The 27,993-nt window shown below is 48.6% G+C and overlaps 1 protein-coding gene and 1 long non-coding RNA gene across 5 annotated transcripts; one reads left to right on the top strand and one right to left on the bottom strand.

The window, feature by feature from the left end:
- Positions 1-73: 73 nt before the first annotated feature.
- On the bottom strand, positions 74-27,413 carry DIRAS2 (DIRAS family GTPase 2). 4 transcript variants are annotated; one of them, XM_058695874.1, is made up of 3 exons: positions 26,862-27,413; positions 8,122-8,213; positions 74-3,897 (listed from the first exon to the last, which is right to left on the bottom strand). In XM_058695874.1, the coding sequence occupies exon 3, from the start codon at positions 3,854-3,856 to the stop codon at positions 3,257-3,259; it is 600 nt and encodes a 199-aa protein (XP_058551857.1). In that variant the 5' UTR covers positions 3,857-3,897; positions 8,122-8,213; positions 26,862-27,413; the 3' UTR covers positions 74-3,256. The 4 variants fall into 4 exon arrangements, with proteins under 4 accessions (XP_058551857.1, XP_058551856.1, XP_058551854.1 ...); XM_058695873.1 differs by lacking the exon at positions 26,862-27,413 and adding an exon at positions 26,574-26,592; XM_058695871.1 differs by lacking the exon at positions 8,122-8,213.
- Positions 24,699-27,781, top strand: LOC131492168 (uncharacterized). The gene is made up of 2 exons (XR_009251910.1): positions 24,699-26,055; positions 26,358-27,781. It is a non-coding gene; the product is annotated as an uncharacterized LOC131492168 (long non-coding RNA).
- Positions 27,782-27,993: the final 212 nt, after the last annotated feature.

The following is a 27,993-nucleotide window of genomic DNA, read 5'->3' as shown; positions in this document are numbered from 1 at the left end:
ACTAGGTTAAGACCCTCACCAGACCCCCTCCACCCACCCCCCCAAAGAACCAGAAACATCACCACCTTCCAGCCAGGGAGTCAGAACTGAAGCTTTATTTCAATCGGTTTCTTTATTTTCAGAACACCACCGGCAACTAGAAACAGGTATGCAAGTGTGGTTTTTATAACTGAAGAGTCCATAAAATAGATAATGGGATCGTAACAATAAATACACCTGAAATATAAATATACACATTGATATCCCACACGTATAAAAGTCATGCTCTGTAAATACTCTGTCCACGTACTGTCTTCGTGGGGGACCGAGTTCCAGGATGGAGCTTTGAGGGTTTACACGTGTCCCGTCACTTATGGATGTTTCCAGAGAGCTTACGCAGGAGCAACCTATTACCAATCTCGACAAGGAAATTAAGTATCACAGAGCAGTTCTGAAAATATTGAAGAGTTGTTTGTTCTACAAAGAATGAGCATTTCTCAAACGTTAGAAATGGTGAAACAAATGTACCAGCTTACAGGTATGTACAATATACTACTTTATACTTCAAAAATGCAGGAAGATCAATTATATATATACACATAAAATATATGTATATAATCGTAGATCGGATGAACAATTCAATATTGCTCTTGTGTTGGTCTTGCTGTATTGCACGCATGCCCAGGGCATGCCCATGGCTTATCACCAGATAGAGGACGTACTGGTAGGGACAGAAGGGGACTCATGGGAACCCCCATGCTTGTCCCCGGAACGCCATCGTCAAAGCAATATTTGGAGTTCCGTAACGTGCCGTGGCGACGTCGGAAACTTCTGTGCCCACGTGCGGTTGTAGGACGGGTCCTCCGGAACAGCACTGCGTACTCAGGATGGGGCCACATACACGCCACACGCACCTGATTCGGTGGGACCAACCCCCGAGCCCGGAGACGATCGGGGATCTCCTCAAAGACTATTTTGAGATGCTCCTCAAACCCTCAGTGCAGTTCATCCAAAATGACATCAGGACGAAGACCCGTGCCTGTGGCGTCCACAGCCTTCCTATAAACCCACGGGCAAACTATGAAGGAACGAAACACATCCTGAATGCACTCGAGTTTTCAATCATGAAGAGTTTCTCCCACGGATGAAGCTTTACACACTTTAAAGGCAGACAGTGACGAGAGAGGGCGGGCGGCATTCTGACCCATATCAGTAGGAACGGGACGGTCGGTGGGAGCCTCACCCTAGGAGCCTCAGGACCTGGCGGCCCCGGGGCAGACCCCAGCCCCCCCCGCCCCCCGTTTTGGCCACGAAGGACTGTTTCTTCTTCCACTTACCCAGTCTCCAAATTACAAACTCTCTGAGAATAGAAATAGAAAAAAAAAAAAAAGGGATAGGTTGAAAAATAAATGTTCCAGAAAACTCGCCAACTAGGTGCCAATGGGAAGCTCCCAGAGCAGCCGCCGGGGGGGTGGGGGGCGTCCGTCGGGCGCCTTGAGGGGGCCTTGGGCCCGGCTCCCCGACCCTGCGGGCCCCCCGGGCTCCTTCCACACCTTCCTTGCTCAAGGTTGCTCCAGGAGGCCAAGAAGAGGGGTGGGGTGGCTGGTTCCCAAGGGCGCCACCAGGGGAGTCGCGCGCAGAGCCCAGAGGATTGTCAAGACCAGGACCATTAACCAGAAAGGGCCGACGGAGATGTTGAGTGCACAGAGGTGCCGGCTATGGCCGCCCTGCCCAGCGGGGCCGTGAGGACACAGCAGGTGCAGCAGAGAGACGCAGAACCCAACGGGGTGCATGCGGACGTCCCCAACTGGCCAACTCTGCCCGGTGCCCGGTGGCAGAAGCCCAGCCCGGCTTCTGGCTTCCTCTGCCTGCCGCGTAGCAAGCAGCTCTTGAAGGACCTTTCCGGAGTGGGGGCCAGCGTGAGCTGTGCTGGCCAGAACAAACAAGAGGAGGCTTCTGTTCCAGGCTCTGTCAGTTGGAGCCTTCTGGAAGCGGAGCCAGACGGGCCGCGCCCAGGACAGAGCAGCCTGCCTGCCTCCAGCCACCGTCCAGTCTCCAGGCCAGCATGCAGAGACCGGCAGAGGCCGTGATTTAGTTTGAAGGATAAGGAAGCACACAAGGTCATTAAGAGGAAGAGAGAATTGATTCCGGAGCAGACTGCGCATCGAACAGCTCTTAGGAGACATTTATAATGGAGCATGCAGGATAATCTACTATTACTTGAACACATTCTCCAGGAGTACGCTTCAGCTATAGACAGATCATCAAAAACACAGTGAACGACTTCTGTTTCAAAGTATTTCATTGAGGTGCTAAAGAATGGCGTATACAGAGCTCCGTGTCATTTGGAAAAATGGATGTGCTTCTGTCTTGGGATGGCCTTTGTTGGCTGTTGCCCAGCTGGATATAGACCGAGTGATGGAAAAGAGGGAAAACCATCGTGGAGGGGGGGAAATAATGGCCTGAAAAGAGCTTCTTTCATTGCATTTATTTAAAATCTGAGGGCTGGAAGGAGTGTGCTCCTCGTGGGTCAAGGGGAGGAAAGCACACTTCTAAAACCCTCGACATTGCTGAGATGCTCTAGGAAGTGTCACGATATCCTCACTCGCACACTGAAGGACCAAGCAGGATGCCCTTAAGTGAACTCATCTGTCACCGGCCGTGAAATAATTAAAGGGACGCCTGCTGACCAGGTCTAGTGAGGTGAGAGCACCCCTCAGAGCCCAGGGCCCGCCAGTCAGCTGGGAATCGACAGTGAGCGCGCTCTGGGGGACGCTGTGTCAGTTTATGTCCAATTCAGCTACAGAACTGTGAAATGGAACAACGTGGGCCAGGTGTTCCCTTCCCCCCCCCCGCCCCTCCCGCCCCTAAGGGTGCCCAGCTCTTGAGCTGGGTGGGCATAGCTCCAGGGTCACATGCCGTCACATGCATGCAAGATGGGACCTAGTCCTGTACTCAGATCGCTCGTGGGCGTGAGCCCAGAGCCCCCGCTAAGGGCCAACCCACCTTCAGAAACGCCCAGCCCCCCACCAGGTGCCCCGGGGTGCAGGGTGCATGGGTTCCCATTTTAACCGCTGGGCAGAGTCCCTGATTCTGGAGAGGGGGTGCTTACGGGCGGTGGCGTGAAGTGCCCTCTCGGGGACAACGGGGCACGTCTCGGTCAAGATGCGCTAGTGAACACGTGGGCATCGTACATGCTGCCCTGACGACGGGGGGGTCACGTGGGAGGGGACGGGGGCGGGGCGGGGCCAGGCCCCGCCCCCCGCTCCGCAGGGCCTCACATGAGCACGCATTTGCCCTTGAGTTTTTCCTTCCTCTTCTGCTGCTTGCTCTTCTTGCCGTCGATCTGGAGGCTCACGGTCCTGCGCTTCTCCAGGTTGAGCAGCTCCTGGAAGAGCTCCTTCACGTTGTGGTTGAGCTTGGCCGAGGTCTCCATGAAGGCGCACTTCCACCTGCGGGCCAGGGCCTCGGCCTCGCCGCTCTCCACCTCGCGGCTGGGGCTCTCGTCACACTTGTTGCCCACCAGCATGATGGGGATGCTGTCCACGTCCCCTTTGATCTCGCAGATTTGCTCGTAGATGGGCTTGAGCTCTTCCAGCGACTGCCGGCTGGTGATGGAGTAGACCAGGATGAAGGCGTGGCCCTTGGAGATGGACAGCCGCTGCATGGCCGGGAACTGGTGGCTGCCCGTGGTGTCCGTGATCTGCAGCGTGCAGATGCTCTTGTCGCAGCTGATCACCTGCCGGTAGGTGTCCTCCACCGTGGGGATGTAGCTCTCGCGGAACGTGCCTTTCACAAACCTCAAGACCAGCGAGCTCTTGCCTACGCCACCTGCCCCGAACACGGCCACCCGGTAGTCGTTGCTCTGTTCCGGCATGTTGCTCCACAGCCGCGGCTCGGCTCGCACCCAGGAGGCACCTGGCAAAGGAACCAGACGTGGGAGAGAATCGGTTTAAAAGAAAAAAAAAAAAAAAAAAAAAAAAAAAAAGGAAGGAAAATCTTGACGAGGATTGCTTTACCCTCTTTCGATAGCTTAAAAAGAACCAAAGGGATACATTTTGTTTTTGAGCTCCCAACCTAAGAAAACTTGAGTTTCATTTAAAAATTTTAGGGGCGCCCGGTGGCTCAGTCGGTTAAGTATCTGACTCTGGACTCTGGCTCAGGTCATGATCTCACAGTTGGTGAGTTCGAGCTCGGAGTCAGGCTCTGTGCTGACGTTGCAGAGGCTGCTTGGGATTCTCTCTCTTTCTCTCTCTTTCTCTCTGCCCCTCCCCTGCTCTCTCTCTCTCCCCAAATAAATAAATTTTTTTAAAATGGCATCAAGGTCACTGTTTTACAAGCATTACAAGAAACCCTCTAGATAACGCGCACTCAGTGCTTACCCAGCAGAAGCTCCCAGCATTAGAGGACGGCCAGGCACAGAAAGGCGTCTGTTACACACCCTGCGTGGTAACTGCCATGGTAAAGTCATAAACAAAGGCCGAAAGAGAGCCTGCTGGGGCATCCAGTTCTGTGTGGGGCCCTGAGGGGAGATTTCACAGAGGGCCAGGTGAAGGTGTGAAGGGATGAAGGGCGGGTCACCCAGAAGACAAGGTCCCTTGCAGATGCCCAAGGGTGCGAAGGGAGCCAACACGGTGCCAGGGCAGACAGCTGGCGTGCATGGACATCTGGGGCAGAGCTGACAAGCAGGGAGCGGTGGCCTCATCAGTCGAGATAAAAGGCCAAAGAGACAAGTAGGTTTGGAGAAGCTGAGCAGGAAGCAGCTGGGCCCGGGTCAGGTTTGTAGGACACACAGGTGGAGACAGGTATCTGGTAGGTGGCTGGGCTGTGGTCTGAAAACTCAGTAGGGAAGTCCAGGCTAGTGATAAGGATGTGGGTTTCATCCCTATATAAAGAGCACGATAATAAGTAAAAATCAGCCAGGGTGAAGACGTATAGTGAGAGAGAAGATCAAATTCCAAATCCAGAGAACTTGGCAAGTCATCTATTTCAGCTTTCTACACCGGAGTTGCCTGCACCAGAAAATGGAGATAGTAACACCACCTTCTCCTCAGAGCTGCTCTGGGGTGTTTGTGAGACAAGGACTGTCACTCAGCACAGTTGGGGGCCCAAGCTCTCTAGCTGTTCAGTAAGGACTAGGCAGAAAAGGGGGTCACAAAGGAGCAGCAGGGACAGGAGGAAGAACTGGAGAGAAGGTAGCAAAATGCCAAGAAAGCCCAAAACTGTTAAGAAGTCATGGAGCTCGTATAGCTACACACACCTACGTTAAATGAGAACAAAGATCTCAAATCAGTAACTTGATCTCCCACCTTACAAGAGTCAAGTAACGCCAAAGGAGGAAAAATGCGGGAAATACTAGATTACAGTGGAAGTCAGTAGAATAAAGAATAGAAAAACAATAGAGAAAAATCGATAAACTCAGAAGTGGGTTTGTTTTTTTAATAACAATAAAATTAACAAGCTTTTTGCTGGACTGGCCAAAGAAGCAAGAAAACTCAAAATGTTAACATGAGAAGTGGCAGAGGAGACATCACTACTGACCCTGCAGAAACATAGTTATCAGAGGCTCCTGTGACCAACTGCATAGAAACATGCTACATAACTCAGAGGAGGCAGACCCAAACTACCAAAGCTGAATCAAGCAGAAATCGAAAATGCGCAAAGACCTACATAGCAAGACAGTAATCAAAAAACCATCCACAAGGAAAGCCGGGTCCAGACAGTTTCACGGGATTAATTATATTGGATTAATACCAATCCTTTGCAAACTCTTCCAAAAAGTTGAATGGGAGGATACACCTGTCACTCTCTCTGAGGCCAAAATTACCCTGATACCAGCTTGAGATACAGAGACATGACAAGAAAACTACAGATCAGTATCTCTTCTGAACAAATACAAAATCCTCAACCAAGACTAGCAAAACGAATCCACCAATGCATAAAAAGGATTATACATCATAACCAAGTAGGATTTATGCCGGGCATGCAAAGTCGGCTTAACATGCAAAAATTAACATAACATACCATATCAATAAAAGACCAAAAGCATGATAATCTCAGTAGATACAAAAAAGAAAAAATTGACAAACTTCAGTACTCAATCATGATAAAAAAAAAAAAAAGAGCAAATCAGGAATAAAAGGGAACTTCTTCCTCCAGAAAAGAGCATATTATGAAACACCACAGTTAAGGCAGTACTTAATGATGAAAGATTGTTTTCTCACTACAATCAAGAAAAAGACCAGTGTCCCCACTCTTGCAACTTCTATTTACCATTTTACTGAAGGTTTTAACTAGGAGAATAAGTCAAGAATGTGAAATAAAAGGCATCCAGATTGGAAGGGAAGAAATGAAACTATTTATTGCAGAAGGCACAACCTTGTAAATAGAAACTTTTAAGGAATCTTCCAAAAAGAAAACTAATAAACTACTTCTAAAAGGTTTTTAAATATCCATATAAAAATCAACTGTAGGGGCGCCTGGGTGGCTCAGTCGGTTAAGTGGCCGACTTCGGCTCAGGTCATGATCTCGCAGTCCGTGAGTTCAAGCCCCGCGTGGGGCTCTGTGCTGACAGCTCAGAGCCTGGAGCCTGTTTCAGATTCTGTGTCTCCCTCTCTCTCTGACCCTCCCCTGTTCATGCTCTGTCTCTCTCTGTCTCAAAATAAACGTTTAAAAAAAAAAAGAAAAAAAATCAACTGTATATCTCCACACCCACAATGAATAATCTGAAAACAAAATTAAGAAACCAATTCCATTTACATCATGAAAAAGCATAAGATACTTAGGAATAAAATTAATAAGGAAGCATAAACATTGTACTCTGAAAATTAAAAAAAAATATTGTTGAAAGAAACTGAAGACCCAAAGGAGTGGAAAGGCACCCATGTTTATGTATCAGAGGACTTAATTTTGTTAAAATAGCAATATTCCCCAAATCACCTACAGATTCAGCGCAGTCCCTACATAAATTCCAATTGGCTACTCTATGGAAATTTCCAAGCTGATTCCAAAATTCACCTGAAAATTCAAAAGGCCCAGAATAGTGAAGCAATGGCGAATTTGGAAAGAAAGAAAGAAAGAAATAAGGGAAGGAAAGGGCGGGAGGGAAGGAGGGAATGGGGGAGGGAAGGGAGGAAGGACAGAAGGAAGGAAGTTGGAGAACACATACTTCCTGATTTCAAACTCACTGAGAGGAGCAGAAAGACACTATACATGACGACATTGTCTACGGATTCTGAAACGGATTCACAGATACACAGGAACAGATCCAGAGCCCCCAGTGTGAGAAATAACGTGTTAAAGTAACAGGCTCGGCTTTATCCCTGATAGCCAGGCGATGGAAACAACCCATATGTTCGCGGTAGAAATGGAATATTCGTACCATAAAAAGCAACGCATCGGATTAATACATCCCTACGATAAGAAAAAGCGATACCAGGAGTGGAACATGCAACATGCTGGTTGAATGTGCCAGTTGAGATGCGCTCCACAGCCCGCTGGATGCTGGAAACGCCACCCATCTTCATGAGGCTGGGGGTTACGGAGGAGTTACGCAGTGGTCTTGCGGATTGTTCAGAATGACCATATTCTCTCAAACTTATCATGGAAATGAAATATCACTTACAAGCCAGGAAACCCAATAGGGTTGATTCTCAGACTCAAGTTAAAGGAAAGTACCCTTGGAGATGGAGTGTAGTAGCTTTGATCTGGGGGCAGTAAGAGGTGAAGAAGTCTGGCAAACTTTAGGTTGACTGGGATGTCCTGAGCTACGAAGGGAGTCAAAGCATCTTGCGGTGCGTGTGGGAGCAAGGACAACCAAGGAGATGGCCAGAAAGACCAGAAGTGGGGCTTTCTCTTTAAGGAAATTGAGGGCTGGGGAAAGAGGAGGGGACAATCAGCCGAGGTACTGTGGGGGGAGACTGTAGGGATCGGCTGTGCATATTCAACACAGCAAACCCGGAAGAAGGCAGGAGCCACTGAGATCCAGAATGTACACAGGGCAATGGGTCTTCACGGAGAGAAGAGCGAGATCGGGTGGAGGCACGGGACCCCGTCCAGACCGGCCCCTCGACCCCAACCACCTGTCATGTCTCAGCTTAACGTGTTAAAAGGAACAAATGAGAAGCCACATAATGCATATACTTGGTTAAAGAGATAATGGAGATCGTAAAACACTCTTTCATCCACACAGAGGCCCCTTCCCTCCTTTGACAGCTTCTTTCCAGAAACAACCACTGCTAAAAAGAACAGAAATTCAGTTATCACTTCCTGGTGTGCACCATGAGAATTTTAAATAATGCACTCATGGCTTGAAGCGTAGAACTTAATGTCTCGACTTACTGACTTTGGACCATATCTTTCTGTGAAATTAGCACACTACCTTCCTCCATTGCCTGATTTTTGTGAGTTACACTCCATTTTTAAGCACCTGCCAGTATTTCAGTTTCCCAGATATAACATTTACAATTTGTTCCAAAATTTATATTAAGTCTTCTGTACTTGCCTGCAGGTTGTTTCTAAACTCTATCAAGAAACAGCTTATTGAAAGGGTTTTGTAAAGATTTTTCAATGCAGAAGTCGATAGTAGGACTGAACCCAGTGAGGGGAAAGGTCATCGTCAATCAGACTTTGCTGACTGATACATAATCTTCTGTGTCTGCATTGTTGGGGTCTTGGGTTGGGTTGGGTTTTTTTAACCCTAGTTTTTTGGGGTTTTTTTGCTTTTGTACCTAGGTCACTCTTAGTTGCCAATTTGTCTTTTTTTTAATTTTTATTCATTTTAGAAAGACAGAGAGCAAGTGGGGCAGGGGCAGAGAGAGTGGGAGACACAGAATCGGAAGCAGGCTCCAGGCTCTGAGCTGTCAGCACAGAGCCCAATGCAGGGCTCGAACCCACAAACCGTGAGATCATGACCTGAGCTGAAGTCGGATACTCAACCGACTGAGACACCCAGGCCCTCCGAGTTGCCAATTTCTCTATTTCAATTTATTATCACCTTGCTTGGATCCATTTTATGTTTTGGCATGAACATTACTGGTAAGTTCTTTTAGATGGCATTAAAACTTCTGAGTCCATGCCACGTTCCCCTGATTGATGCAATCCTGCAGCCAAACAAAGTTGCAAGTATTTTCTCCACAGATTTTAAGCACCATGCGTCTTTTAACTTGGTCATCACCAGGGATATTGGTGTGAAATCCAAAGGCGGTAAGGTACTCTCTACTCTGTAGGGAACTCGCGATTCTCCCTTCTCTTTGGCAGGTGGGGGTTTCTCTTTATTCTGAGAGCTACGCCATCCCACCAGGATGTATCTAGAACTGCTTTTTGCCTACATTTTTTGGGGGGCTGGGAGCGGATTAAAAACCTGATCATTTCCGTAGCCTGGGGAAATGTTTATTTTTTCTATTTGTAGGAACTGCGTCATCCCAACCCCTCTACTTCTCTCTCTTTGTGGAACTCTTATTAGGTGATGGCCCGAGTGTACTTATTCTTAATTGCTCTAGAAGGGCTTTCCTTATATTTTCAATCACCTTTCTCGTACTCTGATTTTGCCCCTCTCATAGAAGTGCTTTCTTATCTCGGATGAGGGGATACCTTGCGGACTTTCAACAAGAATGCTACTTGCGATCTGTTGCCTCTGTTCTTATCACATATCTGAGATATCTCTGGTTATGTCTGTTCACTGCAATCTTCCTCTGTCATGGGGTTTCCACCAAATGTCTGCTCGTCCCTGGTTGTCCCCTGATTTATGAAAGAAATCGCCACCTGGCTGGGAGAGGCAGCTAGGGCAGTTTCTCTGGATGCACAGATCTGTCCACCAAAGTCTCTTCTGCCCTGAATAGGACAACTGTCTGCAATGACCCCTTTCTACTTTCCTTTCCTGGGACTTATCTGGACTAAATGGTCACTCAGCCCCTCACCCCTCTGAAAAGCTTATACACAAATGAGGGAACAGATCAAAGAAAGAGAGTAAATAATCCATCCCAAAGGATCACAAAAATATAAAAATGTGTGTCTTATACTAAAGAATTCAAAGTAAGACGTTTTAAATACTGAATATTAGGTTAGAGGTACAGTATTATGATTTACAAGAAATATACATTTGATCATTCAGATGACAAAAATATATTTTTCAGGGCACCTGGGTGGCTCAGTCACTTAAGTGTCTGATTTTGGCTCAGGTCATGATCTCACAGTTGGTGGGTTCAAGCCCCGTGTGGGGCTCTGCGCGGACAGCACGAGCCTGCTTGGCTTCTCTCTCCTTTCTCTGTCCCTCCGCATTTTTACCCTCTCTCTCTCAAAATAAATAAACTTAAAAAAAACTTCTTTAAATCTACTACTAATGAAAGATAAATGTGTCACTTACGTAAAAATAAGAACTATTATCGACTTTACAACACAAATAAGGACACTTTTAAAAGAAATTAATTTTCAACGGAATGTAAATTCTCTAGGTAGGGGCGGGTACTTTTACACACTTGTAGAATTTCGATTTAATGGAAGATTCATTTCATGTACCTTCTCAGCTGACCCTAAAAACTGAAAGATCTGTTCGTTAGTGGCAAACGTTTGCCAGATCGTAAAGAGTTAAACAGCTATGGTCTGTCTTTCCCTAAGGAAGCAGACTCAGTTTTTCAGGAACCTTGTTTCCTGGTGTTCCGGAAACACCCCGCCCTGCAGTGTGGGGACAGGTGTTGAAGCAGGTGACACATCTGCACCCAGATAATGGAGCCACCGTCCCATGGCGGGGGGCCCGGGGGCACCCAGATATTCATGGCAAGACTCCTAACATCTGCAAAAGTGAAACAAGTGGGGATGTATTGAGGCATGTCTTGGATTGGAAGCATTAGAATACATTATTCTTTAAGCCCTTTGTTGTCGGGAGGCAAATAACCCCGCAGCTTAGGCACAGAAAAAAGGTTCACTAGTGTGTGTCTGCTACTCTTCCATTTGGAGAAAGCATCATGGTCAGGAACGCCCAAGGGCCAAGTAACATGCATTTCGTCACACTTTTCAGACTCCCAAGAGCCTGGCCGTATTTGGGGCATTTTCTGCCTTCCTCCTCTTCTTTCCACGGGAAATGAAGAGGCAAGTCATGCGAATAAGCAGCAACACCATCTCCTTGGTCAAAGGATGGGTCACCGGGGTTGACCCTGAAGCTGGCCCTGCAGGGAAATGAACACCAAAGCATGAAGGCAGCAGGGACACAGAGACCCTGCGGACACGGAGAAAGAATGTGTTCCATGCGGGGCGTGAGGCTCAGTGTGCTGTGCGCAGCCTGCCTTCGCCGTGAGCCTGTTGAAACAAAGCCCTACGTGATATGTACTTGCTCAGGTTGGTTTCCAGGTTTGGCCAAATAAAAGTCTGCAAGGTTGGCAAGTGGCTACGAAAGAGACCCTCAAACCATCATCAGTTAGGTTGTTACTCATGCTTTCGGGGTCAGAGCTAAGAATCAGTGCCCAACCCAAGGTCATGAAGATCTACCCCTGCTTTCTTCTGGAGTTTTATGATTTTAGTTCTTATATTTAGGCCATTGATCCATTTTGAGTTGATTCTTGAATACGGTGTGAGGAGGGGTGTCAGGTCACTTCCCTGTGGATGTCCCCTTGTCCCAGCACCATTCGTTAGAGAGACAATTCTTCCTCCACCAAATGATCTTGACCCCCTTGTCAACAATCAACTAGCTCTCGGGGCGCCTGGGTGGCTCAGTCGCTTAAGTGTCCGACTTCAGGTTAGGTCATGATCTTGCAGTCTGTGGGTTCGAGCCCCACGTCGGGCTCTGTGCTGACGGCTCGGAGCCTGGAGCCTGCTTCAGGCTCTGTGTCTCCCTCTCTCTCTGCCCCTCTCCTGCTCACTCACTCTCTCTCTCTCTCTCTCTGTCAAAAATAAATAACATTAAAAAAAATTTTATTTTTAACTCAACTAGCTATAAATGTGAAGATTTCCTTCTGGACTCCATTCTATTCCATTGGTCTATATGTCTCTTCCTATGCCAGTGCCGCACTGTTTTGTCTACCGTAGCTTTGCATTAAGTTTTGAAATCTGTTAAGTGTGACATCTCCAGATTCGCTGTTCTCTTTCAAGACTGTTTTGGCTCTTTGGGGCCTCTTGCAATGGCGTACAAAAAATAAATAAATAAATCAGACTTTGTCAAAATTAGAAACTTCTGTGCAACAAAGAGCATTATCACGAAAGTTAAAAGAGAACACACACAATGGGAGAAAATATGTATTCTGATGAGGATCGAATAGAAAGAATATATAGAGGACCCTTACAACTGAATAACAAAAAAGAAAACAAACCAACTAAAAAATGGACAAAGGGCTTCTATAAACATTTCTCCAAAGAAGTTCTACCAATGGCCAAGAGGCACAGGAAATGATGCTAAACACCACTAGTCACCGGGGAAAAGGCAGATGGAAAACACACTGAGCCCCACTGCACACCCAGTGGGATGGTTACTAACCAAAATCAAAGCAAAAGAACAACAACAACAACAACAGCAACAAAAAAGAATCAGAAAATAACAAGTGTTGGAGATATGGAAAAATTAAAGCCCTTGTGCATTACAGGTAGGAATCTAAAACAGGGTAGCCACTGTGGGAAAATTCGACAGAGAATTACCCTATGACTCAGCAATCCACTCTTGGGTGTATCTCCCAAATCACTGATACACAATTGATACATGGAGGTATAATTAAAATAATTGAAAAGACATATTCACAGAAGCACTCATCACTACAGCCAAAAGGTGGGAGCAAACCAGTGTCCGCTGAGATGAGCGTATAAACATGTGGTCCATCCATACAATGGAACATCATTCAGCCAGAAAGGGGAAGGGAGTTCTGTCACCTGCTACAGCATGGATGAACCTTGAGGACATTACGCGGCATGAAATCAGCCAGGCAGGAAAAGACAAATACCATAGGATTCCGTGTAAATGAGGTCCCCGGAGTAGTCACACTCCCAGAGATGGTGATGGCGTGCGCCAGGCTGGGGGGCGGAAGGAGTGGACAGTGTTTGATGGGGACAGAGCTTCAGTTTGGGGAGGTGAAGAGTCCGTGGACGGAAGGAGGTACGATGGCGTGAACGTGCTTACGGTCACTGACTTGCACGCCTGAAAATGGTAGATCTCCTGTAATGTGTATTTCGTCACAATAGAAATATACGAGTGTGAGTGAAAACATTTTTGGCAACAAGCAAATCACTATTAAAAGACCACACTCCTGACGTGAGCGCAACGGACAGCAGGCAGCAGGGCACACACCCTCACCCCTTTCTCGTCCACATCACACAGCAGAAGCAATAAGGGTCTAGTCTGACCTGACAAAATCCCGACGAGACCGATTACGATTTGCACCTACTTCCTGGCCCTAAGTATATACTGCATTACAGGTGACATGAAGCGTCACCATTAACCAGGGCACTGGAAACCCAGCCCAGCCCGATGGACTGCCTGGTCCAATATGGTGGCCGCTCCCCATGGGAGTTCCCGCTGCCCTGAAGGGAGGCGTCCCACACTGGATTTTGAGCGCTTAGTGTAAGAACGAATTTTAAATTGATAGTGATTGTGATATTGATTGTAAGTTAAAATGATGTTATTTCATATACATCGGGTAAAGTAAATTACTTAAAATAACTTCCCCTGTGCCTTTAGTTTTTAAGATGTGTTTACTTTGGAAAATGCAAAAGTACATACATGGCTCACATTGTATATTTACTGGTATGCAGTGTTCTAGAACAAACCCCTATATTTTTTTAGCGAAATTTACCAACACGTTGTAATGAATCCAATGCGTTACAAAATGTACTTAAACGTGATTTTTTTAGAAAAGCCTTAGAATCGTCTTCTAATTAACAGTGAAAGCCAAAAGCCAGAAGCCAGAAAAAAATACTTATTTTCCTGCCGTGGCAAAGTATGTAAAATAACACACCAAAATGCACGGTGACAAACTAAAATGCATTCCTTCTCCGAATCCTCTAGAAAGATAAAAAGAAAGTAGTACTTAAGTTAGGAAGAAACCAATATTCCAAGTTTCTCAGCAGAGAGATTGGCTACAGTTGAGAAAAAGTACAAATGTTCCAAACACACTTTAGTATGTCCATAATTTGCTGGAATGATTCTCCTTCAATAACAAGGTTCTTTGGCACAAACATCCTTCACTCAGTGTTTGTCTATTTGTCTGTTTGTTTGTTTGTTTGTTTGCGGTCACTCTCCCCACTCCTTCTCCAAAATCCACACCCGCAAAGGCGGGGTGGGGTCCCTGTTGGATTCACTCACCAGCACATCAGGGCATCCAACCCATCGTGGGAGAAACACTCTGCACATATCGAATGATTATCTGCTGTTGAAATACATTTTTGTGAGCGGACCAAGGCAAATCCTACCAGAGAAGACAAGTGAATTCTTCAAGGAAACAAAATAAAGGTTGGAAAAAAGCCTACATAAGAGCAACCCCTCATAGGTTGGCAACGTCAACCTTACAAAAGGATGTGTGGTAACGTTGTAGAGACAGAACCAGAGGGGCAGAAGTTGTTCCATCACTCGGGAAGTGCTTACAGCAAGAAGTTTAAGCCAGAAGTCCCCAGGGGCTACGGATACCATGCATTTGGATATTTTATTTTATTTTATTTTATTTTATGGTCTCCCTTCTCCAATTTCATCTACTCCCCGACCCTCCCAGCTCTGTGCAGTTTGCTCTCTGTATTTATGAATCTGTGTCTATTTGTTTAATTATTTTGTTTTTCAGATTCCGCAGATAAGTGAAATCGTGTGGTGTCTGTCTTTCTCGGTCTGACTTATTTCACTTAGCGTAATACCCTGTAGGTCCATCCCTGTTGTGTCAAAAAGCTCGCTCTTTTTTATGGCTGAGTAATACTCCATTGTCCGTATGCCACATCTTCTGTATCCATTCATCTGTCAATGGACACTTGGGCTCCTTCCACATCTGTACTCTTGTAAATAAGGCTGCAATAAACATAGCGGTGCATATATCTTTTCGAATAAGTGTTTTCATTTTCTTTGGGTAAATACCCTGGAGTGGAATTACTGGATCATATGGCATTTCTGTTTTTAATTTTTTGAGCAACCTCCATACTGTTTTCCACCGTGGCTGCACCAGTTTGCATTCCTACCAACAGTGCATGAGAGTTCCTTTTTCTCCACATCCTCGCCAACATTTGTTCTTTGTCTTTTTGATTTCGCCACCCTGACAGATGTGAGGTGAGATTTCATTGTGGTTTTGATTTGTAATTCCCTGATGAAGAGTGATGATGGGCATCTTTTCATGTGTCTGTTGGACATCTGGATGTCTTCTTTGGGAAAATATCTATTCTGGTCCTCTGCCCATATTCAATCAGATTATTCGGGGTGGAGGGAGTTTGGTCTTGATTTATATAAGCTCTTTACCAATTTTAAATATTAACCCCTTATTAGATATATTATTTGCAAATATCTTCTCCCATTCACTAGATTGCCTTTTAATTTTATTGATGGTTTCCTCTGCTGTAAAAAAAGCTTTTTATTTTTGTGTAGTCCCAATAGTTTATGTTTGCTTTTGTTTCCCTTGCCTGAGAAGACCTACCCATAAATATGTTGCTAAGGCCAATGTCCAAGACATTACTGCCTGTATTATCTTTTAAGAGTTTATGGTTTCAGGTCTCACATTTAGGTCTTTTACCTCTTTGAGTTTATTTTTGCATATGATGTAAGAAAGTGGTCCAGTTTCATTCTTTTCCATGTAGCTGTCTCCAACTGGCAGGAGCAACGGAGGGCAGAGAGGATCTCAAGCAGGCTCTGTGCTGTCAGTACAGAGCCTGACATGGGGCTCGAACCCACGAACTGTGAGATCATGGGATCATGACCTGAGCTGAAACCAAGAGTTAGATGCTTAACCCACTGAGCCACTCAGGTGCCCCCAACTGGTGTTTTTTAATATAAAACAGGTATTTGTAATTTATAATAGGCAAAAATATATACATAATATTATACATACATACATATAACGTATGTTACATACACGGCAAGTATTTTTAATATATATAAATAATATATAATAACATGTAACATATAAAAATAGAACTTTATTATATATAATCAATAAAATAAATTCAAAATAAATTAAAAACAAAAATAAATAAATAAAACCTTATTATATATATAATATTATACATACATATATAAAACATATACAATATGTTACATACTGTATATTGTATATATTGTATATTGTATATATCGTATATTGTATGTTACCTATACAATTGTATATGTTATATATATGGCAAGTATTTTAATATATGTAAATAATACATAATAATATGTAATATATAAAAATAAAACCTGCAAGACACAGAAAATTCTTCCACATACTCTTTAAGGAAGTTAGAAGCACCCACAAAAGTACTTTCTCCCGCAGGATGGCTTACCAGTTATCTTGTAGCAAAGAATATGGAAGTGTTGCCAAACTAAAAGGCAAGTCATGCGTTTATCTTTATGCAAAAGACAACTGTTCTAAATCCACCGCCGTTTTCTACATGGGAGATGGCTTTCACTAGTATGCCACATAGCAGATATTTTATGAAAATAGGCAATCTCCTCTGTCTCTCTAATATAAAGATGAAATGTTAGACATTTTAGACAGGAGACAGGGGCACCGTACCTCCTTTGGAAAAACCATCCTATGGAGACAGCAGTTTGAGAAGAGATGCATGAAAATGCTTCTGGGAGAGTGACATCACTAAGAAGGTGACAAGGTTGTTCCTGGCTCTACTCCCCCCGACGAGAGGACCAACTAACACCTCTCTGAGAACCGGACGTTGCTTCAGAGGATCCCAGAACACCGGGGGGCGGGGGGGGGAGCGGAAACACCCCCTCCCCACAGAGGCCAAGACAGACTGCGTTGCAGGGGACAAGAGATGGAGCCACACTGGGCGCGTGGCCCCTTCCCCAAGACAGCACAGCACCACGAGGAGGGGTCTCCCCTGAGCCCCTGCATCCTCCAGGGAAAAAGGGAACCCAGGAGGGACCAGCAGCCTGCCCTAGCACTGTGGTCACTTCGCAGGAGCCCCAAGTCGAATTCACACCATGGGGACTGCAGGGAGATGTGTGTGTGCGGGGGGGGCGCTTAGCCATCGGGAATCTGACTGTGAACAGGAAATCTGAACAGACCGGGGAGTCAAGGGGGCTCCGCCCGTCGAGCATCTGACTCTTGATCTGAGCTCAAGTCGTGGTCTCATGGTTTGTGGGATTGATCTCAGTGTCTGGCTCCACACTGTTGGCATGGAGCCTGCTTGGGATTCTCTCTCTCTCCCTCTCTCTGGCCTCCCCTGTGTGCTCTCTCTCTCTCTAAAAACAAAACAAAACAAAACAAAACAAAAAAAACGAAAACAACAACAAAGAAAAGCCTTAAAAACTTCTTTTTTTAAATTTGTTTTAATGTTTATTTATGTTTGAGAGACAGAGAGAGACAGAGCACGAACGGTGGAGGGTCAGAGAGAGGGAGACACAGAATCTGAAACAGGCTCCAGGCTCCGAGCTGTCAGCACAGAGCCCGACGCAGGGCTCGAACTCACGGACCGTGAGATCATGACCTGAGCCAAAGTCGGCCGCTTAACCCACTGAGCCACCCAGGCGCCCCAAGCCTTACAAACTTCTAAGTTATAAGACAAGAGTACTCAGGCTGTGATGTACATCATGACGACGACAGCCAACGGTGGGCAGGACACGCGGGAAAGCTGAAAGGGTGTGAATCCTAATTGTTCTCATCCCAAGGAGAAAATTCCTTCCTTAAATATTTTTTCCTTTCTTTTTATTTTATCCATATGAGAAAACGGATGTTAGATGAACCTATTAGGGTAATCAACACCCAAGAGAGATAAATCAAACCATGCCAGATGCCTTAAACTTACACAGGGATGTATGGCAATCATTCGTCAAGCGTGACAGGGAAAAGCGGCTTCTGTTACGTGACCGTGTTGGAAGCAATGCAGACGTGTTTCTGTACAGCTCTCCTAACTGCACAGTTTAAAACCTGAAACTCAAACTCTTTTTTTTTTCTCTATCATTTTAAAGGTGTTTCCAAATGAAGGGTTTCCATGAGTGTGGGAGCATCGATAAAACGAATGGATGCAGCGCCCCTCAGTTCCACACCAAGGTGCACAGGGGACATCAGAGGGGCCAGAGGACAGGTCCCTGGAAAGTTGCCACTCGAGCTAAGATTTGAGAAAGGCAGTGGAGTGAGGTCTGGGCCCCTGGGGAAGAGCTCCCCGGCAGAGATAGCTTCCCGTGGAAGCACCTGATGTCAGTGTGGTGTGCTCTAGGGCCACGGAAGATTCCAGAACGCAGGGAGGGAGGGAGGGATCGGAAAAGCAGGTGAAGTCAACACGTAATGGGTGGGGGCAGGAGGAGGCAGCTCTTGTCACGAGAAGGAGGGCAGCCACGGAGGGTTTTCAGCAGAGAAGGGACGGTGGTGTGACCCGTGCTGTGTGGGACGTCCTTGAGGACCCAGGAGGGCAGCATGGAAGCGGGAGACAGGACGTCCTGCCTTGGACCACGGTGGCCGCAGGGCAGGGGGTCAGTGTCATCCCCGCCAAGATCACCCTCTGGTTCCAAGACCGCAGATGCCAGCCATATGCCAGCAATGTCCAACGGCATGTCCGCAGCCGGCCTCTGCCCGGAGGTGCAGGCCATGTGCCCTCTCCCCGCCGAACCTCTCCGCTGGGACGCCTTGGACACACCCCCAAATAACGTGGGCACAACCGAACCGCCTACACCCCCCTCCACGCCTCCCCTTGCAACTTTCCTCGTCTTGGCCGATGGCGACATTCCCTTCCGGCTGTCCGGGCCGAAACCCCCAGAGCCCCCACCCCGAACCCCTCTTCGTGTCCCACGCCTCACGTCCAGTGCACCAGCGGCCTCCAGCCACTCCAATCCACTCCCCAACAGCCCCAGATCACCCCTGCACTCCAGACCCTCCATTGGCCACGCTGTCTCCCCCAGAACGAGAGCTAAAGGGCTCAACCCCCACAGTCACCTCCTGCTATTTTCCCCCAACTCACCCCAGCCACATCTGTCTCCTCGCTGCTATTTGGACAGCAGCTGGCATGCTCCTGCCCCGGGGCCTTTGCACAGGCAGTTACCGCTGCATGGACCGCTCTTCCCCTCCCCCACCTTCTGCAGACCTATGTTCGAATATCACCTTCCGGCCCAGACTTTGCCGACCACCCTATCTCACTGCACGATCCCAGCCTCAGCCCTGGAAGTCTATCCCCTCTTCCTGCCTTATTTTTCTCCACAGCACGTTTTCCTTTCTAACATACTCGTAATTGACTTTCTTAAACCATAGGCTCCGTGCGGGCTTTTTATCGGTTTCGTCCACTGCCGTCTCCCCAGGGCTTGCACACCGCCTGGCCCGTAGGAGGCGTTCAGAAGGATCTGCGCAGAGCGTCAGCGAATCTGCGTTTCGCTTCTGACGAACAGATGGACGAGGGCAGACCACGCAAGGTGCCTCGGGCAAGAGCCACGTGGGCGGAGATCTTGGGGGTCGGCTCGAGGCGGCCAGGCACCTGCGGCTGCCACGAGCGTTGAGCGGCATCTCGGACGTGGCTTCCCGGCCGTGGCAACACAGCGTGAACGAGGCCACCCCGCTTCAATGACAGCGCGGCGCTGTGCTCGTGATGTGTCATCCATGGCCCTGTGCTGGGGGAGCGCATCCGCAAGGCGGACCATGGCCCCGTGCGGGCCCCGTGTGGGGAGAGCCCTCCGCGCCCCAAGCGCCACAGCTGGAGGCCCCCAAATACCAGAAGCAGGGGGACGTGACTGCCAGAGGCCGCAGAGGGTCGCGATGTGAGCGGAGGTCGGACGGGGCGCCTGGCCAGGACCGCAAGGGCTTTGGAGGGCGGCTCACGGACACCGAAGGGGGCCGGCTCCCACGGAGAAAGCGGACCAGAAGTCCGCTGCAACCAACCGGCCAAAACCCAGGCAGCTGAGCCTAGAAAGGCAGCAGGAGGACGGAACACAGGTAGAGCGACGTCAGCAGGGACGGGTGGCGGCCGGCTGGGGAAGGAGTTAAGACGCAAGCGACGGGAGATAAAGCGTCAAGAGAAAAACTCCTAAGGTTTCTAAGTGCAGAACTGGAGAGACAGGATGAGATCCTCTCCTGAGAGCACGCTGGGCCCAGGTCAGGCGTTAAGGGGAGACGGTGAGCTTGGGTTCCCGCGTAGCACCCGGCAAGAGTGTTTGGGCCCATCGAGGCTCACGTCGAGGGGGCAGGTGGGTAACGCGTGCTGGGCCGGCCATAGCACTGGGATCAATCAGGGTGTGCTGTTCAGGGAGGGATTGAAGCCCGGTGTGGACGAGGCGGTGTGGGAGAACCACAAGGCGACAGCAGAGGGCTCGGACAGACCCCGGAATGAGTGCCGTGGGGGGCAGCAGGTCTGCAAACATCACAGGGAGCCCCCCCAGGGTGGATCAGCCGTGCTGAGGGCCGTGTCGGGGAAGCACCCCAGGGAAGCACGGTCCTCAAAGAACGATGGAGAGAATGGGGGTAGGAACTGGAGAGCGACCCCCGGCCGGGAAGCAAGGCGGGTCCCTGGGGCACCCGGCGAGAGTGGTTCTGACGGAGCGAGCGTGAGGTGCGGCTTAGGAACGTTTCCTGGGGCTCTGGCTGTGGAACGGGGGGATGCTTGCAAATCATTGGCTCAATGGAACCCAGTTTGGGCTTTTTTCTTTTTTCTTTTTTTAATTAATCGAAGGCTACACAGACATGAACGTGTATAATCAATGGGAAGGTAACAACTGAAGAGGCCAGCGGGATGAAATGCACGTCCCGGGAGAGCAGGTGAGCAAGGGCACTGAGAAGGCGTGCCGTAAGCACAGGACGCCGTGGCTGCAGGAGGGGTGCCCCACATCCCCCCGGATGGGGGAGAGCTCCCAGGACTGCTAGATCCCCTGTGACTGTCACTGTCACGTGGAGCTTCAGAAGAGAGGACAGAAAGACTGGGGTCACCTGGATGGCACGCGGCCAAACCGTGAGGACGGCCCCTGGACCTGGTGAGGCAATGCTCGCGGTGAGCAAAGAGCATCAGAGGTCAGAAGCCGATGGGATGAGCAAAGCAAGGGCGCGGAGTCAGTAGCTGTGAACCACTAATCAATACTTATTTGCGTCCGCTCTGCAGTTACCAGGCAGGTCAGCAAAACGTGCCGTAAAAGGCTGTGGCTACCGACGCGTCTAGAATCCGATGGCAGGTGACGTCGGACGGTCCTTAGCACCAGCTGTCCTCAGCAGGCTTGTGGTCAAAGCTAGGATCCCCAGAATCCTTCCAGGGATGAACGGACTAGCGCCACAAAAATATCAAGGAGGGGATATGCCTACAGAGGCAAAACAGCATGAATGCAGTTACAGAGGCGGGACTGCCCGTGCGGAGATGAGCTCAGGCTAGGAACAGACGGAAAGAGTTGGCAAAAGCAGGAACATGGATTTAACCAGACAAAAACCGGCGCGTCCCTGCAGACCCAGCTCAAAGAGCAAGATGTAAAGAAAAAAATCAATAGTTTAAGATTAACTGGAGAGCGTCTACACCAGGGGAGCTAGAAAGAGCCCATGCTGAAGGCCAGAAGGCCATCCAGAAGCAAGGTGCAATGTGAGACAGCAGGCTCCATGCCAGGCTGTGCGCGGGAAGAACAATCTGATACAGCGAGAGAGAGAGAGAGAGGGGACCAGTAAGATGCCGGTCCGATCACATCCACCCGCTGGAACATCCCAGGAACCTCCCACAAGGGTGGAGAGGTCCCCGACAAGCTGTGCCTTCAAAACACCCCTGATTTGGGTGTCAGCAGCCCTGATGAACAGATGAAGGACCTGAGACCCACGGCTGAAGCAACAGTGGTCGATGCCCAGCTAGGGAGCAGGGGAACCTCTTCAGCCGAGAATCGGCAAACCCAGGAAGGCAACTGAGCCGATCCAAATCAGCAACAACCGAACCACGAGCTCAGGATGCTAAAATGTTCAGGAAGGAAGTGTTTTGTTTTGTTTTGTTTTTACAGTAACATCTAATATTGCCAAGTGACTTTCAGAATGGTCTTGTATTTGCTTTAAAAAGACAATAGCCACATTAGGCAGCTAGGAACAGACGACTGTGTATGTTTTCTGACCCAGTCGCCAGGAACAGTCCCCTGCCAAGAGCATAGATCCGCTGCATAAAGGAGGGTAGGTCCTGAAATGTTTAGCATGCATGTTGATCGATCAATGGTACAGAACCAGCATTATAACTGGGTGTGACTACGACAGTAGGTATCTAGTCAAAGAGGAATAGGTACCAACTGATAGCTCATGGCTGAGAAAGAAAGATAAATGGGAGTATCGTACCCCCAATAGTCACGGGACTATTCCACAGTTGTCTTTAAATCCTAGGGGGTCTTTCCCAAGCAGGGGAGCAATGAGACAGCCCGCTGATCTTATGCGCCCATGGGTAATGGGAGGTGGGGGTGGTAGGGTTAGGAAGGTGTGTCCGAGTCCATAAAATAAGGAAAATACCAGTGAGCTGGATTTTTGATGTGGAGAACTGAGCGAGCTCCTGGCTTTGCGCTGGACTCAGAGACCCGGATACTGACCATTTTCCCCCAAAGGTACACTCAACATTCGAAAGTCACAGGTATGCACCAACATGACCATCGGAGTGGGAAGATGACACAGGAAGGAAAGGGTCCCCTTCCAAGGGCCCCTCTGTCTGAGCTCCTCTGTCGTAAGCACATGGACCCTTCTGGACTCCAGCTTCAGCAGTGGAGGCAGGAGAGAGGAGAAAGTCCTCATAGACAGCTCCCGTGTTCTCTTACTTCCTCAGAAACCCAATCACTTTCCAGACATCAATTAGCTTTAGAAAAACATTGCACAAACTCCTCTCATACAAGACGCTGCGCTCTTTAAACCTGCTATCCTGGCTTCTGAGACAGGCAGCCGTGTGATGGAAATGACACCCGCCTCTCCATCCCTCATTGACCACCGAGGCCATCCAGGGGCTGGGTGAAGAAACCAACATCCTTTCATTAAGGTCCCTCATTTCTGGGCTTCAAGAAGTCAGTATTCACGGGTCAATGATAAAGCGTTACATTTCACAACGCTATTGAATGGCGTTGAAATGGATGGCAACATTGAAAATACATACACATACCCTAAAGGATAATACGGAAAGATCTGTGGAGAATATTCAGTCATGCAGTAGATACTAGCTCACTAGGTGGTTATCGATTTGACAATGGATTTGCTGTTACCTGCCCACTGAAGGAATTTAAATATGAAAACTGAATGATCTCCAATGGGACACGGGGACTCAGTTGCTGACGTCCGCCATCAAGGATTGGACAGACGCACACAGTGGTTGTGCAAAATGGCGGCACCCACCAGGTCAGCTGCTTTGTTTCTGCTACAGCAGGTCCTCTAGGCTGAATGCAGGTGGAATCCACAAGTCTAGCCACTGGTTATTTTTCAGAGAACCAGGTATTTTTGATGCAAGTGTTTAACCCAACCAGATATCTGATCCAACCCTCCTATTTTACTAATAAAGAAGCAAAAATAGGTTTTAAGATCGCACAACCAGCTACTGGTAGGGAAGGGTAGGCCACAGCTCTTACAGCAATTTGAGATTAGCTGTTTATTTATTTTTGATAGTGTTTAAGTGGCTCAATTTAACAGCTCCTAATGTTTCAGCTTTTAAGTTACTTTGTCAAAAAGTTAATATTCCATAGCCATGCTGGCCAATACAACAGCCACCAGCTACATGGGCTATTGACCTCTTAAAATGTGGCTGATCCAAATTAAGATGTTCCATAAATGTAAGACTTGGCATGGAAGAAAAAAAAAAACCTTCTAAAATATCTTATACATATTTTGTATCAATTACATCTTTAAACCGTCATTTTTGATAGATTGGATTAAAGAAAATACATTATTACAATGAATTACACCTGTTTATTTTTACTTTTCTAATGTGACTACTAGGACATTTTAATGCATGCATAAGCCTCACACATTTTATCTATATGGGACAGTACCGATTTTGAGGACAACACTTCACTGTACTAAGGACATACCCACCGGGGACCTTTCTTTTCCTGATTTAGCCAGTGGCGGGAGCAAAAGATGTGAGGACCAGGGCACATCCACTCCGGGTACTGTCATGAATACTCAGCTGGTGGAGGGAGAAAGGCTTGCGAGAAACATCCTCTAGGAAAAACTGAAGCATCATTTGCAATCCGTGAAATAACTCCAGGTTCATCCTTAACTGCACATGCGTGTGCCAATTCAACTTGTAAAAGAACATCAGCAATCGTGACGGCATGACAACCACCACCTGCCTTTCGGATTAAGAGCAGATATTTCCCTAGAAAAATCATAACCGAAAACAATGGCCTAGAAATCAGCTGTCTTTAAGGAGACAGCTGTCCATTGTAAATACCCCAACCAGGTAGGCAGATAGATAGACAGACAGACAAATATATAGACAGAAAAATGGATAGAAAAAATAGACATAGATAAAGATGATAGATAGATAGATAGATAGATAGATAGATAGATAGACAGATAGACAGACAGATAGATAGATATCCAACCCACCTTAAAAGTGAGAATGGGACACAGGGGTTACCTGAACTGAAAGTTACAGCTCAGCACTGAGCCCTCTTTAACTTCCAACAGTTTGCAGGCAACCTCCTCCCCCCGGCAGAAAGTCAGACGCTCCTCTTTATAACAAAGAAATTTTTTTAGTGCAAAAGTTCACTGCGTTCATCTAGGGGGAGGAATGATGCTTTCGTCCAAATCAGTAGGTAACTTGCAACACACCAACACACCACCTAAGGCAACAAAGTAAGCACAGACATGTTTTCACAGTCGCGGATGCATTCTCTGTTTGACAAAGAACGCTCGGCATTTTTCAAAGGTTTTAATGTTCCAGTAAGCTGTGCAGGCACCCGAGTGGAGACCGTGTTCCCTGATGGCTGAGAATGCCAGATTGCCAGACAGGAGCGCAAAGGCACTCCCACAACTCAGAATTCGATTTGGCTGTCTTCCGAGTCTCTCCTCAGGAACAACTATTAAAGCTGTAACAAGAAAAGATTCTGGAGGTTTCTGCAATAACCGTGCACACAGAATTGCCGTCTGCAGAGGTAACCCAGGAGGAGGAAGCAGCGACCCCAGGCGATGGAAGGCAGTCCCCTCTCCCCGCTCCCCTGCCTGTGGTCACCAGGACCATTGCCTGACCACCAAACGAAGGGCCATGTGTTAAAGAGCATGAAAATGTGTCCCTGTCTGGTCTCTTCTCTTTCTGTAAGATCAACTACGGGTCTCCTGGTGCCTCGGCCCATAGGAATGCCTGGGCTCCTGCATTTCCAGAGACAGAACTGTTGGCAAGTTGCAATTTCAGGCAGTGGCCGACAACAACAACAACAAGTATTATTCCCCTCCCCCAAATTTGTTAAATTTGTTCTAATTTTATCCTCCCCTTTTCTCTCCCTCCCACTCCACCTCTTCAAATCCAAATGCCACCGGAAAAGAAGTGCATTCGGACTGATCTGGATGTAAAATGCTCCGGGCTTTTTTGGTTACCTAGAAAATCTTCTTTAAAAAGAAGATCTTATAGGTTTTTAGTTCAAAGCAGGAAAGGTCTCCTGTGCTAAGACTGGCTTCTCACGTGGAAGGGGGGTCGTTCAGAAGATAGTAAAGGGCGAATATGCAAATAGATCCCTCAGGAAGGCACGCTGTGTCACTGCTCAGTTAGGACTGGATGCCCCCACCAGCTGTATCTCAGCGTCCAGTGGATGTGACCGGGGACGCACAGGGTTGCCACCTTCCAAGTCTCCCAAACCCCCAAGGATGGGTATTGGAGCTTTAAAGGAGAAAAACAGCATCCTCGGCCGCAGCGCGGACTGGGGCAGAGGCTCCCGCAGGGCGAGACGACGCCAGCGGTGCCTTGCAGGGAGCGGGAGCCCACGGGAGTCATTGTCATTTGGGGGGCTGCGGCCCCTCCCCTCCCCGGCCCCTGCGCCAGGGCAACAGCGAGGGGCGCCCGCAGACTCCGGAGGCACACGTAAGGGGAGAACTGAAATATTTCGCCACGTCCCAGCCCAGCCCGTGAAGGGCCGCTGAGGGAAACCGTGCTAAGCCAACAGCCTTCATAACGCGCTGTCCATCCTTCCCACTCGGAGCCACGTCTCGTGGCACTTCCGAAAATCCACTCAGGCAACTTCCACGCTGCAAACACCTGCACCACAGCACCTTCCGAAGCACCAACTCCTGTTTGGGAAGGGATCCCAAAGAATGTGCAAGGTACGGCTCGCTCTCTCTCTCTCTCTCTCTCTCTCTCTCTCTCTCTCTCTCTCTCTTTTCAAGAACGCGTTTCAGACCAGGGCACCGAGACGCACACCCTCCCCGCCAAGGATACAGAAATGCGGCTTCCCGCTCGCCAACTCCAGGGGCCGTGCTGCTGACTCGCCCTCCCGGCGACGGCAATCCCTCCTCCTCGGGGGCTCCAGGCGCGGAGGCCCGGGGCCGGCGGGGCCCCAGGGCGGGCGCGGCGCAGCCACGGCCGAGGAGGGGGATCCTTACCTGAGGGGCAGCGCAACTGCGCTCCGGGATGGTCCCGAGCTCGCCTGGCACCGGACGGGGTAGGGCCGGCTGTGCCGCTGCGGGCTCCTCCCGAGGCGGGCGGGGCGCCGCCGCCGTGACGATGCCGTCAGCTGCTCGCCCGCCGTGCGCCCCCCGCGCCCCGGCACCTGCGCCCCGCGCCCCCGCGCCCCAGAGTCCGCGCACCTGCGCCCCGCGCCCCCCGCGCACCTGCGCCCCGCGCCCCCCGCGCACCTGCGCCCCGCGCCCCGCGCTCCGCGCACCCCGCACCTGCGCCGCGCAGTCCGGCCTTCCTCCTCTCGCTCTCCCTCTCCAGTCACCACTTCCGAGCTGGACCAGCCGCTGCAGCGGCGGCTGCTTTTGCGTAAATGGCGTCCGCTCGCCTCCAAAGAGCTTTTAGGTGCCACCTACTGCACGCTCCTGGAATGGATGGCCGGGACTGGAATTTTCTGAGAATTCAGTGAGTTAACACCCTTCCGTGGCAAGTGCGCCGGATTCTTTTGTTTGGGATCGTTCACACCGTCAGCTGCGATCACCGCGAACCACACAGGCTTTTCTTTCCGCGTCCAGACGCTGAATGAAAAACCACCTCGTTTCGAAGTCGGGTGAAATAGGGCCACGCCGGTAGCCAACCACACGCTGCAGATTAACGCGTTCTGATTTAACAAACCCCTGGGACAAAACCACCCCGGGCGGTCTGGGGCTGGAACTGACTTTCCACCGAATAGTTTCGCATTAGCGTCTGGAGCAAACAACCAGCTTTGTTTTCTGACACTGATAAACCATCTTGTCCAAGAAGCATTTGCCCAGAAACAGGTGAATCAGCAAGAAACAAGATTTGTGGCTAACAGCTCTGTGCCAACGGTTTTTAAACGCTTGCCTGTAACCCTGATGGAATATTACATTGAAACTACGGGTTCGAGGAATATTGCCTCGCCCTACTAAAACCCAGTCTGTTTTAATGACAATTTTTCCCAGAGAACTGGGCAGTGTTTTGTTGTTTTTCACGTTTGGTGTAGCTTATAGAATCCCATTTCCCTGTTCCGAAACTGTCTTGAATGTCCGTATAGTTTCGAATTGCCTTCTCCTTTGATGTCATTTCCAAAGTAAATTTGTGCTCTATTATTCACAGGAAATATCTGTTTTTAAAAATCTTACCTTAGGATGATAATTGTAATCGAGAAAATTTAGGATTCCCACTGGTTCATCTGAGTTCCGACCTAGAAGCCAGGGCCATTGGAATATGAAAAATACACCATTTTGTCGAACTGCATGAAGGCTACCCTGGGCAACTCTACCCCTATTTTATTTATTTATTTTTTTAGTGTTTGTTATTTATATTGAGACAGACAGAGAGAGCGACCAAGTGTGAACAGGGAGGGGGCAGAGAGAAGGAGAGAGA

The sequence above is a fragment of the Neofelis nebulosa genome, chromosome 12 (genome assembly GCF_028018385.1).
Source record: "Neofelis nebulosa isolate mNeoNeb1 chromosome 12, mNeoNeb1.pri, whole genome shotgun sequence".
Classification (NCBI taxonomy): Eukaryota; Metazoa; Chordata; class Mammalia; order Carnivora; family Felidae; genus Neofelis; species Neofelis nebulosa.
Note: the sequence above shows the minus strand (reverse complement) of the source record. Positions and strands in the feature narration are given on the sequence as shown.

Coding starts and splice junctions, on each gene's coding strand:
- DIRAS2 (XM_058695874.1), bottom strand. CDS start 3,856: ATGCCGGAACAGAGCAACGACTACCGGGTGGCCGTGTTCGGGGCAGGT.